We start from the raw sequence: 19,737 nt of genomic DNA on the forward strand, positions 1-19,737 counted from the left end.
TTTAGAGAATAGTTCCAAATAAAACTGCTCGTTAATAAAACTCAAAATATAATGGCAAAACGTGTACCGCCCCAAACAATGTTAAGATGTAAACATAATATTTAACGCGGAGTAAATAACACTAGCTATAAAAAGCATTGCCCTCAGTAGAACACACCCATTAATGACAGTAGTAGAAAACCAAGACGCGATGGAATCCTCATATAAATCATATGCAATAAAAGGGGCAGTGAACCCAATAGTGAAATAGGAGTTGATATTCATGAAGTGCAGAAAAGTAGGAATAATGAAGTTATTCTCACAACACAAACGGATGGGACAGAGTTGAAATTTTGAAACAATAGCTAGTGCAAAAAGTACCAGAAGCAACGGTTCTGCTACTTTTTAACAAAAAGATCATCCACATAAAGGGGATGGGCGCAACCGTTACTGAAAAGAAAATAGTAGAAGAAGTTTCCAAAATTATTAAGCTTTTGAGGTGAGGGTACTTTGACCTGCTTATAGAAATAAACAAAACGCAACACTAGTAATACACGAAGACGATGCCATAAAGCTGGTGCAGTTGAAAACAATAAGGATTGGTTGGATGATCTGTAGAGTTGCTGAAAGACAGAAAGAGATTTGCTGCTTAAATGTTGGGAATTTGGACATTCCAAAGAATAATATACAGGGCCAGATCAAGAGAGATTTTGTCTGAGATGTGCAGAAGAGAGACATAGGGCAAATGGAAAGACACAGGAAGACATCAATCTGATACACTCAAATGCTCAGCACAACCGAATAAAAAAAAAAGCACTTTTAACCTTGCGAACAGTGCAGGAAGCATCCACTAGAACAAATAAAACCGAAGAAGTATTAACCGCAGAAGAAAATGTGAGCAAGGGTGGATAAGCAATGGAGGTGGAAACTTCAAATACTGACAGAAACAAGCATCCTACAAATAAATTGTAACAGAAGTCGACCAGCTCACGATATGGCTCTTGCTATAGCCAATAAGCTTGAAGTAAATATACTTATTGTGAGTGAACCCAACATAGGCGAAGCTTCTTTGATGATTTTCCAGGATTCTATCACCTTATTGTCAGCAGAAGAGATTCTATCATCATTTAGTTAGTTTAGTTATTTAGTCTGATATATTGTTTTGAGTTCTTGATATTCCCTGTGATATAAACCGTATTTATATACTTTGTTCGGCTTAGATAACTCAATTAACCTACTAATTTCTATAAATATTATTATTATTATTATTGTGAAAACGACTATGTTACAAATATTTTGGAGTACGTAAAGGAATGAAAATAAAAACTAGCACTGGTATAATAAACATTTTATTGATAAAAGATAAAAATATGAGATTCACAGCCACTGTCACAGCTAATGTAATTATACATACAATGAATAGAATATAATATAAGGATATATAAACTATAGAAAAATATATTGAAACTATAAAGATTTTTAGAGTCAAACTACCATTGTAATTTGTTTCTGCTGAATCACATTATATGGGTAGTTTTAGGTAACATCTCAGAAAACAAGCATTCTTCCTGAACAATTATCTTTGATCGAAAATAATCTCTCTGATACATCTTCTAGAATGTTCTTCAAACTGCTTCATTCCTTTTCAAGATATAAAAATCTATTCTTTGGTGTGCGAGGGTGTATGCGAATGAGAATGTAACATTTTTTGGCAGAGAGCTTTAATGTTAGGTTGATTCAAAAGTTCGGCTTCTCTTAGTATCCTCCTTATGTCAGACATACGTTTGTACTTCACAGCGAGAAAATAGGCGGTTTTCAACTGTTTCGCTTCGATATACGCCGATATCTGTAAAATAATATATTCTTCTACATCTTCATATAAAGGAAGTGATAGAAATTTTCAAAGAAGCAGTAGTAAAAATATACCTAGACAAATAAAATATAAAAGGATACTTTTGATCTTTAGTAAATATCATCACCACTACCACCGTCAAAAAACACCATTGACAATACTTCTGACTTGCAGATAAGTTAAAGCTCAAGTTATAGTATGTGTGATTGATGACTTGTATACTTTATATGATCACTTAAATTAAATGAATAAAAACACTTTCGTCTAAATACCACTGGAAAATTTTATTTATAAGACCGGTTTCAGGTTTGATCTTATTATCAAGTATAAAACTGAAATCTGAATTTTGAAATATCGATTTTATTAGAATTTTCAGGTGTGCTGCAAGGACAGGTACTTGAGAGACAGGATGCCAACTTAAATACCACCATGAAAATTCTAGGGGTTGTTAGACTCATAAATTCAAGAGAGGAGACCTACATAAATCAAGTTGCTCGTTTAGGGGTATATGTTTCTAATCAAATCAGTTTATTCATTCAAAGGACCCATTAGGGTATAGAACATGTCAGGATATAATGTCTTAGTGCATGTATATAAATATAGTAAAGACTACATACATAACTACAAGACAACAAAAGGAACAGCGATATAAGTTATTTGCTTAAAAAGTTACAATAAAAATTCATCAATGCTATAAAATTTTCTTGCAGAAAGTGTTTTATGGAGTTTCGAAATTTGAAGTGTGCCAGTGGATAATTTATTGTAAATTCTCACACCTGTTGAGAGTGGTCCATTTGATGTTATTTGGAGATTGCTATGATTGGGATAGATTTGCTGATTGTTTCTGGTTTGGCATACATGTATGTCCGAATGCCTGGGAAGAGTGTTTTTTATTTTATGGATGTAGCAGGCAACTTCCATAATACAAAGACAGGCCAGAGGAAGAATATTCAATTTGGCAAACAATGGTTTACAGGAATTCCTGGGTGATACATTTTTTTATAGTTCTTACTGCTTTTTTCTAAATAAGAAATAGATGCTGTGCAGCCGGAGAGTTTCCCCATAGTAAAATGCCATAAAGTAGAATAGACTGGATTTCAGCAAAGTAGAAATTTCTCAGACTTCCGATATCAACCACATTCCGCATACATCGAATTTGATATATTTTTGTATTTAATTTATTTATAGTTGCTGTAATATGCTCATTCCAGTTGAGATCGTCATCTAGGGTTATTCCCAAGAATTTTGTTATTGATTTTCTGTTAATATTTAAGTCATTCAGTTTGATCAAGAGTGGATTGTTTATTAGTCTTTGTCTGGTGTGAAAGATTAGATACTCAGCTTTTTCTGTATTGAAATGTAGTTGATTAGCTGAAAACTATAGTCCTAGTTTATTTACCAAGAAGATGGTTACAAGCTTGTTCGGTCATTTCACTGCATTCCTGGGAGACAAGAAAAGATGAGTCATCAGCATACAGCGTGATGTTATACTCAGGTAAAAATTCCACTATGTCAGCAATGAATAAAGAAAATAGTATTGGGGCCAAAACACTTCCCTGTGGCACTCCCAGCTCCAGTTGCGAGGCATCTGAGCAGTGCTTACTAATAGATCCGTGCTTACTGGTTTTTAATTGATTTGTTAATTTCCATGACCTCCAACATATTCATTTCTCCCTTTATTACATATATGTAGGATTTTGAGATTATCTTCATTTATCTTGTGGTTTGATTCTTGAAGATGTTCGTACATTGCAGATTTTTTGTCCAAACAGCAAATTTTGAAATAAGACTGCATGAACATGTCACGTCTATCAGTCAACTTCCTATCAAATCCATTGAACCAAAGCAATATTACAAAAAATATTGAAACTTTTGCAAGAGTAATCTTGATAAAATAAAAATTAACTTGATTTCATGTGAATGGGCATTAAGTTTAGTAGATGTAAATATTATTTATTAAAAAAATCATTGATAATTGTTCTACAGTTATTAACAATATAGCACCATTGAGAATATGTCAATTTTAAAATAATGTACCATGGTTTGACAATGAAGTAAATATTTAAATTAAGGAAAGAAATAAAGCCTATAAATCATTTATTTAATCTTCATCAAAATACTCAAATGGGATAGCTTTAAAATACGCAATTATTCTGTTAATAGTTTCAACCAGGTAATCGAGAGCATTCAAAGTGATGAAGTGTGGTATAATTGAGATTCTAACCTTTACTTGCCTATAACTAAATTCAAATTGTCTCCTTAGGAGAATCACGTGATATTGTTGCTTCATTAGATAATAAATGTAACACACATGAAATCCAAAGTTCTGAAACAAACTTTGGAAACTGCTGATCATACCATATTGAATATTATAAATATTTCGCTTCAGACTGGAATGCTCCCAGATCTCCTAAAAATTACTACTATTATTCCAATTCCACAGGTAAATAAAACTATCAAAGCTGAGGAATTTGGGCCTATTAATACCTTGCCACCCTTTGAGAAAGTACTAGAGTATGCCGTTTACAATCAATTACTAAACTTTGTGAATGAAAATGAGATTCTGTTTGATAATCAGTCAGGGTTTTGGGAAAAATACTCTTGTAAATCGGCACTACAGAGGTCACTTAACTATCTGATAAAAAAATTAGATGACAAAAGTATGTAATAGCGATTTATTCAAATTTGAAGAGAGCTTTTGATACAATTGACAGAAATATAATCCTCAGCAAAATCAAAATATACGGAATTGAGGGCTATGTGAATGAATGGTTTTCTAACTATCTTGAAGACAGAAAACAAAGTGTAAGAATCAATGGCACAATTGCAAATGAAATCTTAAACGACAAAGGAGTTCCCCAGGGAAGTGTTTTAGGTCCCTTATCATTTATTCATTATATATTTATATGATATTAATATATATGTTGAATGTGAATTTACAAACTTATTTGTAGATGATCCTCTATTAGCTTGTAATGATATAAGCCAAGACACTACTGTACAGAAAATGAATGTGATATATATATATATATATATATATATATATATATATATATATATATATCATATATAAGTCTTGATTTTTGTAATATTAATTAATTATTTCTTACTTATAACTGTGTTATTGTATCCTAGGAAGGTATCCTATTTACCAAATGAATGTTATATAGATCCTGCAAAAAGAAAATCGAGAATCCACAACCCGGTCACTATACAAAAGTTAACTTATTCAATAACAAGAGTACTTTTACAAACATCTTCAACGTTAACTCTCAAGCCATTTTCTCTGGAAGCCGTGTATATATCCTTAGCTTTGAACTCTATTCTGACGAATCCTCTACAACTGAACCAATTGACAGCAACAATATCCAGTACGTTCACTCTTAAACTGACTGAATTGCTCTACTGTAACATAAATAGCTATCCAAAAAAGAAGCAAATCATAAACCGTTATGTTGAAAACTATGACATCGAGTGCATGTGCTGTTTGTAGAAACTAAAACTGACAGCAACACTTTGTACCAAAATTGGAAGAGTATCTAAAAGAATGGTCATCAAATACTGAATAAACCTAAAGATGGGTCACTTGTTCGAAGTAAACCACATATTAACATTGACAAAGCAGATGCTCCAGCACAATTAATCATCAGCCCAATGAATGTATCCCTTTCACAATGACCTTTAGAAGGAAAAAACTAAATATATTTTTGGTTTACTTCCATCCCAACTCTAAGCTGGAAGAAAAAGTCTGTACCCAAGTTTGTTTGTATCTCTATTCAATTATTATTGGCGACTTCAATTGAAATAATAGGTTCAAACAAAGGCAGCTGAGTTATTTTCTCCAAAATTCTAACAACTGAACAACTCATTTTAGAAAATCCACCAAAAATTAAACTCTTGTTCCACTATCAGGAATTACCGTCTTTAATCATCAGCCTGAAAAAAAAAATACCTTGACTTCAAACCTAATGGTTATCTGCATCCAAAAGATGATAGAAGAGTTCAGAACATGATCAAAAACAGGTCAATACAATACAGCAAACCTATAGAGAATAATGGAGAAATGTTTAAAACTACTAACGTTCACGGATATTATTTCAGAACCACATCCATGCAATGTCAGGACATAAACTTCGAAAACAATCACTATTATAATGTAAATTATTGGTTTAAAACATATTTTTCATCAGAGCCTCCTTATGAAGAACACCATATTGATGAAGAAGAATACTTCCAAATAATCAGTTACAGAAAAACTACAAGTCCTGGCCATGACTTAACGTAAACATCAATATATACTACATTCCTCCAGAATAGAAACATGAATCATCATAACCATTCCTAAAAAGTGATACAATCACAGTAAACCACAAAAGTATGGAGCAATCACACAGTTCTGTAGCTGAAAACCTGGAGAAAATAATCAAAAATCGTTTGGAATCAGTAAAAGGAAATAAAATACCAAGTTACCAATTTGGACTCAACTCCCTTAACAAAGTTCAGAAATAAAGAGAATCGGTGATAAGTAAATTCAAAGTATTTTTCCCAAAAAAAAAAATCCATTTATCAATAACTTGTCATATTAAATAATTTTGCCTGCGTGCATATACAATTTTCATATTTTTCAGAATATAAAAGGTGAAAATACCTAAAGAATGTCTATAAAAGCTGATTTTCCTCCACAAAAAATGACTTTTGTTCAGTGTCTCAAAATGAATTTTGTTATACATCTGAATAAAAAATTAATACTATATACAGGCCGTTTCTTTTATCATGTGGTGACATTGCTATATTCTAAACCGTAACAGATACGAAGAGGATTAAATGAGAAAAAAGGTAACTGTCATCGGGAACAATACAATAGTCAAAGAAAATTTACGGGGACTCTCGCCCTTCTCGAGTTATACGGGGAACCTAAAAATGCTGTTTTTCGTTTTTTTCGAATGGAATTGTTATTTCGGAGAATATCAAAAAATGGGAAAGGAAAATGTTAATGTATTCGAAGTGTACTATGACGACGTAATAATAAATATTAGATGAAACGGTTTGTGTCATGGTCACCATCATTTTTTTTTTTAATATGGACCTACCTTTTTTATTACAGATATTGATAAAGCGATAAATTCTAAATCCAAGGGTATATCACATTTGATATTTTTATAGCGTTTCATTTGAAATAAGTACCATCATCAGTGACAACAAATTACGGTCTTGTCATTTTGATATCTCAAAATATTATTCAGACAACCCAATAAATTCGACAGGTAGGTACCCTAATACAATGAAAATTCTTACTTTTTTGTTTGTATTCAAGGCTTATTTCTCCCTAATCAATTATAATTCGTAATATTTTTATAGATCTCAATCCTAGAAATAACGAAAATATCAGTTTTTGGTCAAAATTCGATTGTTGTATAATTTGTTATAATCAAATCATCTCAATTCATTTACCATGTTAAATGCATAGGCTTTGCTTGGTTTCTATGGCAGGAAAAATGAATGCGTTGTTGAGAACTGTCAAAGGTGTATTCAAATGATGAAAGGACTGATATGCTATTTAGTTATGAAAAAGGAATATATGTGTTGAGCTATACCAGAATCCTCGTATTCCGAAAATCCAAATGTTCAAATGATTGGAATGAAATTTGAGGGACTATGGTGCATTTGACAGAAAGAAAACAAGAAAATGTGTGGTTACTGGAAGTGTGAGGAATCAAATAAATGTTATGGATAAGCTAATATTACCACATAAAAATTTACACAGTGAAAGCATCATCTTTTTTTTTATTTAGGATCAGCCAGTTACAAAAATTATGCTAGATTGTCTGCAGACAAAGGCAGTGAGCCAGGGAAATTGATATAATTACACAGATAGGTCATAATAATGGTTTCAACGCAGATACTATCCAGAAGTTAGTCTTAGTCAGGAAACAAAGCCGGAAATTCACTTACAGATTAATATACCCTCAGGTCAAACAACCAGAAATCATAGAAATTTTCATTTCTTTTTTCATTATGATTTCCTACCAAGTAGTAACGGCTACATCCATCAATTTATATCCATTATAGACGGAATAATACAAATGAACATTTACATAGAAAAACCAATTTCGAAGAAAGGTTCGGAATAAATGTTTGGTTGGGAATTGTGGGAACAAATATCTTTGGCCCTTTCTTTCACGAGGATCATTTGAATAGTGAAATCTATTCTTCATTTTATAGTCAATGAATTCGATGGCTACTTAGATGAATTGCCATTGAATATTCCCCATGAAAAAAAAAATCAACAGGACGGCGCTTCTCCCGATAATGCAGCAATGGTAAGGGAATATTTAGATGCAATACTCCAAGAAAATGGATGGGAAACAATGGACCAATTAACTGGCCAGCTCGATCCCCAGATCTTACTCCTTTAGATTTGTTGTCTGAGGATACATAAAGGATAAATTTTTTTCAACACCATTTACAGATACCGACCATCTCGAACAAAAAATAAAAGATGCATGTATTAGTATTACACCTATTATGGTAGAAAATTGCCACAGAAATTGTCTGGACCGACAAATTATGTGCATTCAACAAAGAGGTCGTCAATTCGACCATTTAATGTAGATTGCCATGTAGCTTTCATTTTTCGTATTGGTTTCATTTTTCCCAAAAGTTCATGATAAAATAAATTGTTTTTCTGTTTGATTGTTGTCGCTGATGATGATGATTATTTCAAATGAAATGCTAGAACGCGAGGACTGCAAATTAGGAGTTAAACTGATACCCAAACTCCTTGCATCTACTGATAATTTTTGCAATCCGAAATTATTGATTAATGATTTGAAAATAAAAATGAACTCATCCCAAATAATAATATCTGAAGATGATATAATAGATGAAATCAATGAGAGGCAGAGAAAGAAAAACAATGTTATGGTTTTTAATCTTCCAGAAAATGGAAATTCACTAGATGGTGACTTAACAGAAGCAAATTATCTTGTTAATGAAATAAAAGAGGAAGAACTGAAAATTGTTGCCACACGAAGAGTTGGAAAAAAGAATAAAAATGGTGCAAGAGCCTTAAAAATTATTTTTTCTACTCCCGTACGCCCTTGTGCGTGAAATTATTTTTACGCCCTAGGGCGTGAAATAAACCCATAAGAATAACATGGTACATTCAAGTGTTTTTATTATCAGTGCGTGAAATATACTCATAAGGAATACATTGTAGTCTGTCCATAAGACCTAATACATGAATATTTCGCTGATAGGCGGCCTTAGTGCATCTTTTGTGTAAGAGCAGCAATAAATCATAAATAAACTGTCAAAATAGCTTGATCATTATTGTTGTGAGCTCATTGTTGAGAGTCAATTATTAATATTTTAACATTATATTATAATGGATTCTGATCATTCAGATATACGAAGTACCCCGCCGGATGTTATGGATGCAGCCAATGAGGCTAGTAAGACTTTATTACCCCAAAAATCATTGAGCGTGTATGAAAGTACATATGAGAAATTCATGGCATGGAGGAAAACAAAGAATATCAATTCATTTTCTGAAAACGTAATATTGGCATATTTGTCAGAATTATCCAAGAACTTTAAGGCAGCAACACTTTGGAGTAATTTCTCAATGTTAAAAAGTACCATCAGCATTAAAAAAAACATAAATATTGACTATCCTAAGGTACGTGCTTTTTTAAAACGGAAGAGTGAGTTATGAGTTCCCAAAAAATCCAGAGTTTTGGAGAAAGAACAAATACTGAAGTTTATACAAGAAGCTCCTGACGAAAAATTTTTATTGACCAAGGTAAGTTTAATGTCTCACGGTAGTATTAAATAAATAGAAAATAATATCTATAAATTGAGTAGATTCTAATAAGTATAGTTGGCCAAATCAGATATATTATCTATAACTATGTTAATGTGATATCTAACTATGATCTTCTAAATTATTTTAAATTGGGCGTTGAGAATCGCGTTTTCACACATATATTTGTAAATACGAATGGTTCAGCGGTAGTGCGTCGGCCTCGCGCGCCCAAGGACCTGGGTTCGATTTCTGACAGTCATAATCTTTTTTTAGTTTCTATATTGTAATTTCTTTTTCTTTTAGGTTATACTAATATTTGGACTTGCTGGAGCTCTTAGAAGAGATGAACTGTATAAACTGAAATTAGATGATATTGAAGATTTAGGTACAATACTCATAGTAAACGTCCATGATACAAAAACCAAAATCTCAAGAAAATTTACCATCACGGAACATCTTGAATTATACCGAAAATATACGGCACTCCGTCCGCAAAAATACGCAGAAAAAAAAATTAATTCTTAATTATCAAGGTGGAAAATGTACCTATCAGATCGTTGGTATAAATAATATTGGTAAAGTTCCTTCGGTAATCGCAAAATACCTAAATTTACCTCATGCTGAACAATATACGTTGTTTTAGGCGGTCATCCGCCTAAAACAGTGGCTGGAGTAGAAGCTGGAGTAGAATCTGGAGGCGATTTGCTTACCTTAAAAAAACATGGAGGTTGGAAATCCTCTGCAGTGGCAGAGCATTATATAGAAAACTCAATTACTCAGAAAATTGATGTGGCAAATAAAATTTTATCGCCTCAAAATCAAATTTCCTCAGCCCCTATCGCCACTACTTCTATCATCTCAACTTCCAAGTCAAGAAACACACTAATAGAAAAATCAAATGCTGCAGGTGTAAGTTTTGGAATGGTCACAGGTTACAATATTACTATTAATAATCATTATTATTCCACATCAGAATGAAAACCAAAAATAATAATCTCAGTATAAGAATTAATTGTTAATTTTATAATATAGGTATTTACTAATTATTCTGAAATTCAATAAAGCTCTTTAAACTAATGGTGCTTAATTTTCTCTGTATGGTCGTAGAAAAAGTATAGTGTGCAACATGTGCGTGAAGACTTTTTTACACTCGCGTTGTTTGCGACACTCGCCTGAGGGCTCGTGTCGCAAATTCCACGCTTGTGTAAAAAAGTCGATTTCACGCCCTTGTTACACAATATACTATTTTCTAACTCTGAGGATGCCCTCAAAGTTCTCAGATGTAAGAAAAAAATGAAAAGGAAAGAAAAGTGCTGATTTAACCCTGCGTCAAGCTGAGCACTCGAGGAAAGTTCAGAAGGAGATGGAAGATAGAAGGTGTAAAGGAGAAAATGTTTTTATTCGATATGTTGGAGGTATTCCTCGAGTGACAAAAAACTTAAAACAGTAATTAAATCATCAGCCAGCAGTATTGAAACAATTTCAATATATTATCAGAACGTTGGGGGACTTCGAACAAAACTAAATGAACTACAGCATTCGATACTAGGGTTTGATTATAATATTGTAATTCTTGTAGAATCCTGGTTAAATAAAAATTTTTGTAATAAGGAATTAGGTTTGAAAGGTTATAATATATTAAGGCTAAATAGAGATAATACAGATAAGAAGCGTGGTGGTGGTATTTTGATTGCTGTTAAATCTGAATTGAATGCCAAAACAATTAATTTACCAGGGAATGTATTAGAACAATTATTTGTTTTCCTCAATATTAAAAATCGTAAAGTAATAATTGGAGGAATCTATATACCACCATAATCATCAAATGATATTTATGAACAACACACGTATGATATTAACTATATTCTTGAAAGCAATAGAGATTGTGAATTTATCCTTTTTGGGGATTATAATATACCAAATGTGGTTTGGTTCAACGATGAATTGGTTCTGAATGTCAATTGTCCAGATAACTCTCCCACTATTGTGTTACAACACTCTTTTGGCTAATACAACCTTCATCAATTGAACACCATTGCTAATAGCAGAAATATTACACTAGATTTAGCTTTTTAACATTAAAAGATCTTTATATTCATGAACCGTTGGATTTGCTGTTTCCTAACAGTGTGCATCACACCGCAGTTATTGCAACCTGAAATTTGATACAGAATCGCAACTTACATATGAAGAGTACTATTATGATTTTAAAAATGGTGATTATTATGAAACAAATAATTTTTTTGCTAGTATTGATTGGAATAGCATGATAATCCCAGGAAAACTTATTGGTATGCTTGGTCTTGGAAAATAATTGCGTGATATGGAGTCCTCTATATCAGACAGATATATCTATGATTGAGAAAGTACTATACAAATTTCTGAGATCATGTGCATTTAAGCTCGGATAGCTGAGGTCCGACTATGAGTACTCAGACATTCTGCTTCTTCTGAATGTATCTGCTTTGGAGCATCGCCGAGCTGAAATTGATCCAAGACTTCTTCATAAAGTTATAAATGGTGACATGAACTGTCCGTTTGTAACACAAATGATTAATTTCAATGTAAATTCAAGAATAACCAGAGTGTCGGAGTTGTTTAATGTTCCTTACCATTCTACTGGCTAGGGCTTAAATTATACCATCACTAGAATGCTTAGGTTAGCAAATAAGAATAGCAGCTATATTAATTTGTTTGACTCATCCTTGTACTCTTTAAAAAATCAGGTTAAACGTATTGACTATGTATATACTATGAAGAAACTGCTGATTATTATTATTAATAATTAATTGATATTTTTTTTATATACTATATTATTATTCAATTGTTTATTTTTTTCAATCACACTATTTATATGTTCATTGTATAATGGCAAGTCCGTAAATGAATAAATAAATAAATAACATAAATAAATAAAATATCAAATGTGAAATACCCTTGGATTTTGAATATAGCGCTTTATCAATATCTGTAATGAAAAAGACAGGCCCGTATTTAAAAAAAAAGTTGATGGTGGCCATGTTGACACAAAATGTTTTATTGAATATTCATTTTTACATCGTTATAGTTTATTTTGAATACAATAACATTTTCCTTTCCTATTTTTTGATATTCTCCGAAATAACAATGCCATTCAAAAAAAACGAAAAATAGCATTTTTGGTTTTCCCCATGTAACTCGAGAAGGGTGAGAGTCCCCGTAAATTTTCTTCGGCCATTGTATTGTTCCCAATGACAGTTACCTTTTTCATCATTTAATCATCTTTGTATCTGTTACGGTTTAGAATATAGCATGGTTACCACATGATAAAAGAAACGGCCTGTATGTAGATAATAAATTATGTATATGTATAGACTAATCATACCTTAGTTGCCTTGTCGAAAATCAACTTGATGAGGTCCTCCACTTTTGTGCCAGACATGTTCGCTTTTGTAAAAGTAGCGACAGCTTGGGTCAGCATTTCATCGCACATGTCCGTTACAGCTGCATCTTTGGAACCTCCACTCAGTTTTATACAGCTAACTAATTGCCCGATGCCATTATATCTTTCTTCTCTTGCTAGCTGCTTGCCTGCCTCACAATATACTTTCACTGGCTTCAAAAAATAATCTTGAATTATCCTGAAAAAGGTAAATAGTTAGATGCTCCTAAATACCAATGCAGTGTGGATTGTAAAAAAATACCTTAAAGCGATATTAAACCCGTCAGAAACATCTTTTCCGCATACGATGGCCAACACAGCCAGCTCTAGTTTTTCCTGCATACTTCCAAATAAGGTAGGAATTTTGGGTTTCTCGATTTCTGTAGTCTCAGATGATTCTGTAAGGAAGAGTTATGGTACAAAATTGCAATTGCAAAAAATTGTAATAGCAAAAAATTGAGTAATTCAGAAATATGTTGGTTCCTGTATACCATATTTCTCCCAACACGGTAGAAAATTATAATATTAATAATATTATTAATACTTGTTCGATTGATGACCTATTTATTTTGTAGAAATTCATATTGAATATAGAATAAAAAACCATTTTTAAGTAAACTCTTTACCTAAAAATGGTTTAATAAACCGAAACCAGTCGTAACAAATAAAAATCGTAGTAGAAATTACTCAAAACTTATGTTCTTTATTCTATATTCAATATTAATAATGCTTATTAACGTTATAAAATCTACAGTACATACTAACATAGTCACGATCTTTAAGATGGTGACTACAATGATAGTAAAATAATGTAAATCATGCCCAAAAGAAAATAACACCGGCCGTCACTGGTAACCATAAACCAAACGTGACGTAGCTAAGAGTGCGCAAATGTACGATGATTCACCGCCACTCTAGAAGCAGCGAGAATAATGCTACCGATTTCGACGGAACTTTGGAGAAATTTCTACGTAATTCGATTACGATTATGTGTGAATCCCAGCTGAGGGTTGAATCTAGTATAACGCCCAGGAACTTTATATGAACTGATATTGGAACTGCAAATCGGTTCCAATATCAGATCATATAAAATTCCTGGGCGTTATACTAAATCCAACCCTCAGCTTGGATTCACACATAAACATCTTAAATAGGCTGAACTCCATCTGTGGAGTTATACGATATCTACTGGACCAAGTATCAGTCAGCTGTTTGCTAACATATTACTATGTTCATGTTCAGTCAATTATTTCCTATGGGATTATATTTTGGGGCTCTTCATCAAGCTCACAAAAAATATTCATAACACAAAAGAAAATTATGAGATGTATACTAGGATTGAGTCGTAATACTTCATGTAGGACATACTTTTCTGACCTAGACATCTTGACAGTACCTTCATTGTATTTCCTGTTTCCTACAAATGCTGATCAATATTCTACTAATATGAACCTCCACACTAGACATCAAAATGAGCTATCTGTCCCTTACCATAAATCATCTTATTATGAGAAAGGCACACACTACCAAGCAATCAAAGCATACACCTCACTACCTCAAATACTGAAAGATACCGGCCTGAAGAGGTTCAGGAGTTCTGTCATAAGTTACTTGAAGCAGAAACGCTATTATTCTTTTAATTGTTGGATGTAATAACGTGTATTAGTTTTAGATACTCTTTCAATTGTGCTTCTCAGATTTTTAAATTCAGCTGTATAATTAAATTCTTGTCTTTGTATTAGAATACTGTTTTAACATTTTAAGATTTGTACTATACCTCAATATTTAAATATTTTCATCCCCCTCCTATTTATAGACATTGTAAATACATTTTAACTTGCTTTTTTGAACCTGTACCTGACGTTTGTTGTATCCTGTGATGATTGTTTTGCAATTAAAGTATTATTATTATATTTAAAGGCTAGCCACGAGGATACCTACATAGTCAAGTGGCAAAGTGATCTAGTAAGGCGATAGACATTCAAATAATAGTTGAAGTGTTTGTTGTATTTAAAGTGAAATAAAGTTAAGTTTGATTATTCAGTGTAGTTCGTAGGGGTGCGACAGCTGGTTAACATAAAAACAGATTTCAAACACACTTTTTCAAACAGAATTATTGGTCCACCCACCGGGAAAAACGTAACAATAAAAACAATGATTCAACAGGTACTTCTCGATATAAAGTTTGAATGAGTGCATGCTTTCAATGAACTTCAGTTCAACTGAAAGATAACTAAATATTTTTACGGTGATATTCTCAATCCATTGGAAGAACGCACTTTTCCATCCGTGTCCAATTTCTTTACAAAAAGATGAGAGTTATTTTATGAAATAGAAGTAGAGAAGTGATCTACACGATTCCAGATAAGCTGCTCTTATCTATCACGCTCCTCATGATGAGCTTCTGCTCCATAAAAACTATCCAAAAATTCAATCCATAGCTTAGCGTTAACTATACAGGCGCAAAATAAATAATTCGCAAAATATTTATGTCAACTGAACCTCTCTATTGACTAATTGCATACCGTATTTTTTCACATTTCCAACAGTATGTGAAACACGCCTCTCAAAAGAAAAATTTTAGTCAATCTTCACTGCTAGACATTTTGCGAATGGGTGAACTGGGGTACATTTTGATTCAAGTTCATCTAGAACATTGAATTCTGGCAAAGGTTTGTTACTAAATTGAACCGCAATTGTTTTATCAATGTTCAGCCAAAGATTTTTTATGAGACACCCTGTATATTCCGGCATATTTCAATAAAGCTTGAACCAATCTCTTCAAAAATATAGCATACTTGATGTTTTGCTCGAGTCATCTTTGAAATACAGAGCTTTTGGCTGTTTTCATGTAGACTTTGAAACACACACTTTTATCAAGTAGGCTTTGGACGACGCAGCAATAAAACAGAAAGAAATTATTCAGTGTTAGCTATCAAATGTTGAGAAAGCTTTTAACAACAGTAATTTAAATGCATAGTTTCAATAAAACTGATAATAATTTATACTATATTCACTACCAATAAATGAAACTTCAACAATAATAATAATAATGATAAAGAACAAACAATGAAATAAATTTTTTCAGAAATATTCGAAATATCTACCAGCTTCTATACACACACGCGACACCTTTTCTGAAGGTTTTTTGGTCGAATGAATTAATTCAATAGGAGTGAGAGAAGCAAAACTTTGCATCATTGCCGCTCCAAATCGTATGTAAAATTGGTCGGCAAGAGGTAAAAGTCCATAGGTGTTAGGTCCGGGGACCTGGCCAGCCAATGGTTTGGCCCTTGATTGGCGATCCAATTTTAACCAAAATTTGCAGCCAAAAAATTAGTGACAATTGCAGTGTTGTGAGGCGAAGCCCTGTTTTGCTGAAAATATATTTTTCTGAGCTACATTAGTGGCAATTCACCAACAAGGGATTCAATATTTTGCCTTAAAATTTCTTCTTATGTAATGTTACATGGCTGATAGACTGCGATTACAACATCGGATCGAGAGCAAGATCTTCTCAGTTCAATTCTTGATTCTGTTATTGAAGATAGGAGGCTAAGTGGTACAGCCAGGAATTGGCTTATCGCCTCCTCAAGAGCAGAATATCTTATGAATCCTTATGCCAAACTTTTGGGTCTGCAGAAGCTGAATCTGCATCAAGAGTGGAAACAAATTTTCCCTGAGCAGGTCATCAAATACTTAGACTTAAATAGTGATTCACCTAAATCAGAGGCAAAGAAGCCATTCATGGCTGAATCTAATATATTGTCGGGTAGAGCTAATTTAGAGATACCATTTGAGGGTTTTTATGATCATTAACATGGGAATTTTTCTCCTTGAACTTGTGACCTCAATATTGACCAAACAATCGAAATCTTTTCAGTATGCCATTACGGCTGCTGCAGAAGAAATTCCAGAAATTGGTCAATAGGTACGATTCCTGAGATTGATGGCTACAGGTAACCTAAGTGGGTGCAGTTAGTACTCTGCAGTCATGCGAAAGTATCTCTCTGAAATGTGTCACAGAAACCTACTCCCAAAGCCACACATTTCTGTTGTTTATCAACCTGAGAAAGGTAGTCGCAGATTGACTGCTGACCAGGTCCACTCTAGATTTAAGAATATGTACTATAGTCGGTTTATCAACCTTGATCTGGTAGTAAAGCCAGAATAGCTTCGTTATCGATTTATTTGATTCATACTGCATGCCTGCCCCGTTACAGACTGGAACAGGTTTTTAGCATTCTGCAGAGTCCGACTCCTGTCAGCTGACATGAAAGATCACTAACCAAATTCAGTGAGCAGCTTCGTTAATAAACTGGATTTACTTGGTCGAGTTTGAGCAGGTGTGCCACAATAAACTCTCATGGGTTGCAGTATATGGTCAAATAGACCCACTCTCTTTGGACCTACCTACCTACCCTAAAGAAAACAAAAACTGAAGAAAAGAGTCTAGTAGTTCTATAATATAACTAAAAGAGTATACCATTGAAAGTCTTCTGAGGATTATTTTGAGATTATTATAAAAGAAGAAGTGCTCCTTAGCTATTTGTCTGTGCCCTATTATTTTTATGAAAGGAAACAATAATGAAATTGATGACTTAACTTACCATAAATAAAAATTATAGGAAATTGAAAAATTCAATGAAAGGTGATCCTTGTGGCATTTGATTGTGGCTCAATTTACATAAGTTGGCACATCATATGACACAGGAAATTATTTACCTTCAAAAGCAAGAACATTTATTTTTTAAAGGATAAACTATTGATGGGCAGTTAATGAAAAACAAGACAAAAATATCTCAAAGCATCGAATTTTATGTTGATTCTCTCGAGCGAGAAATGATACCAATTTACCTTTAGTTCCCAAACTGAAATATCAAAGAGTGTATGTATTTGTCTCTAATGTCAGTTATCATATATACATGAGATATGGATTGCCATTATTGAGTTTTATTTATTGTATGAATGTCGTTGAGTGTGTATTTGTCATTAGTATTAGTTGTCACGTGTAATTGATGTTTATATTTAACGTTTGTTTGAACAATGTTTCATGATGAATTTCACTAGTTCGGACTTCCATTGTCTACTATATAAAATGATTTGAAATCCCTGAAACCACTAAAAAAGAAGAATTAAAAATGAATAGCTGAAAATAACAATTATATTAAGCAAAATAAACCTGAAATGAAATAATAGTGAAATAAAATACAAGTAAAATAGAACAATTGAACAAAAATAAATAAAAATAAAGAAATGAAAAAAGAAAATAAAAATAAAAAGTTGAGAGATTCCAAGTCACGTTAGTTCACGACGTTTCGATTGTTAGTATCTACAATCGTTTTCGGGTGATGACTGGACTGATTCCTCCGAGAGATGACTATTTATAGGTCATTCGAGTACTTTCACTTATCCCCGCTTTCCATTTTCCGCTTCACTGGTTCCGTGGGAGATGACGGTTTGGCGGGAGTTGGCCATTTTTCGCTTGATGATGGGTTTCCATATGTTGCGTATTTCTACGCTGGCTTGACTGAATACGCTGTTGGACAACATGTAAGCAGCTTCCTTGAATTTTCTCCTAAACCAATGTTCCTCTCTGTGCAAGATCTCAGCTTGGGACCACTCGATGTTGTGTTGATGGGTCCAAACATGGTCTGCTATTCCTGATTTGCTGGTTTCCCCTCGCTGTGTGTGTTTCTTGTGCTCGGCAATGCGAACATTACATGGCCTCTTAATTTCACCAATATAGGATTTTCCGCACTCACAGGGTATCCGGTAAATGCAATTCTTGGAATCGCAGTCCGCGTTTGGTGGCCTGGTTTTCGTGAGGCTGCTAATATAATTGCTAATATAATTGTTATTATCAGCTATTCATTTTTAATTCTTCCTTTTTAGTTGTTTCAGGGATTTCAAATCATTTTATATAGTAGACAATGGAAGTCTGAACTAGTGAAATTCATGATGTTTATATTGTTTATTTTTTAGTTTCATTTGCTGCTTTCATTGTACTCCTAATACAATTAGTTTTCTTAATATTGAGTTGAAGTAACATCGTAAACAATTAAAAAAACAACTGACACTAATGACAAGTACACAATACTAAACGACAAAATACATGTACTACAAATGGAATCATTATCAGGTATGGTCTATTTAGAACAACATTATTCCAAATAATCAAATCTAAATAATTCAGTTTTGTCAAAAAAGTGTGTTTTTCAAAGGAAAACACCCGAAATATGATTTGGGCAAATAAAAAGTGACTCTAATGCAGAATTTAAAACATCTTATCATTATTACAAATATTGAAAGTAGGACTACAGTACAATCAAAATAGTACATGCCTACAAATGTACAAAATATAAATTGAAACTCAAAAATTTCAGGTAGAATCTGGAAATGCTCTACTCCGGCTCGGCTTTTGTGTTTTGAAATTTCTAATTTAAACATCATGAAATGCAGAATTTTGAAAATCCAATTTTTCCCAAAAATTTTGCAGATAAACAGTGATGCACTTTTGTTGTCAATTTTTTCGTAAATCTATAATAAACATTTGCTTAGTTTAATATGAATATTCTATATCTTAGCAGGTGAAAAAGGTATTTGAAACATACATATTAAAATACCTGTTTTTTGATGAAGGTAAGACCGTTTGGTTTACAGGTGAAAACTGTAATA

General features: G+C 32.8%; 1 protein-coding gene across 2 annotated transcripts in view; it reads right to left on the minus strand.

Annotated features, from left to right (window-relative positions):
* Positions 1 to 1,312: 1,312 nt before the first annotated feature.
* The window catches only part of Sptz (zinc finger FYVE-type containing 26 spastizin), a 72,265-nt gene continuing 53,840 nt past the window's right edge, over positions 1,313 to 19,737 (minus strand). For both annotated transcript variants that reach the window (XM_023160898.2, XM_074186198.1), the window contains 3 exons: positions 13,322 to 13,457; positions 13,003 to 13,258; positions 1,313 to 1,825 (listed from right to left, as the gene is read on the minus strand). In XM_023160898.2, coding sequence (XP_023016666.2) covers positions 1,640 to 1,825; positions 13,003 to 13,258; positions 13,322 to 13,457 — 578 coding nt within the window. In that variant the 3' untranslated portion in view covers positions 1,313 to 1,639. The remainder of the gene's footprint in view (positions 1,826 to 13,002; positions 13,259 to 13,321; positions 13,458 to 19,737) is intronic.

Source organism: Leptinotarsa decemlineata, unplaced genomic scaffold, assembly GCF_025532065.1.
Source record: "Leptinotarsa decemlineata unplaced genomic scaffold, Ldec_3_MD MMD2_tig00078422_RagTag_RagTag, whole genome shotgun sequence".
Classification (NCBI taxonomy): Eukaryota; Metazoa; Arthropoda; class Insecta; order Coleoptera; family Chrysomelidae; genus Leptinotarsa; species Leptinotarsa decemlineata.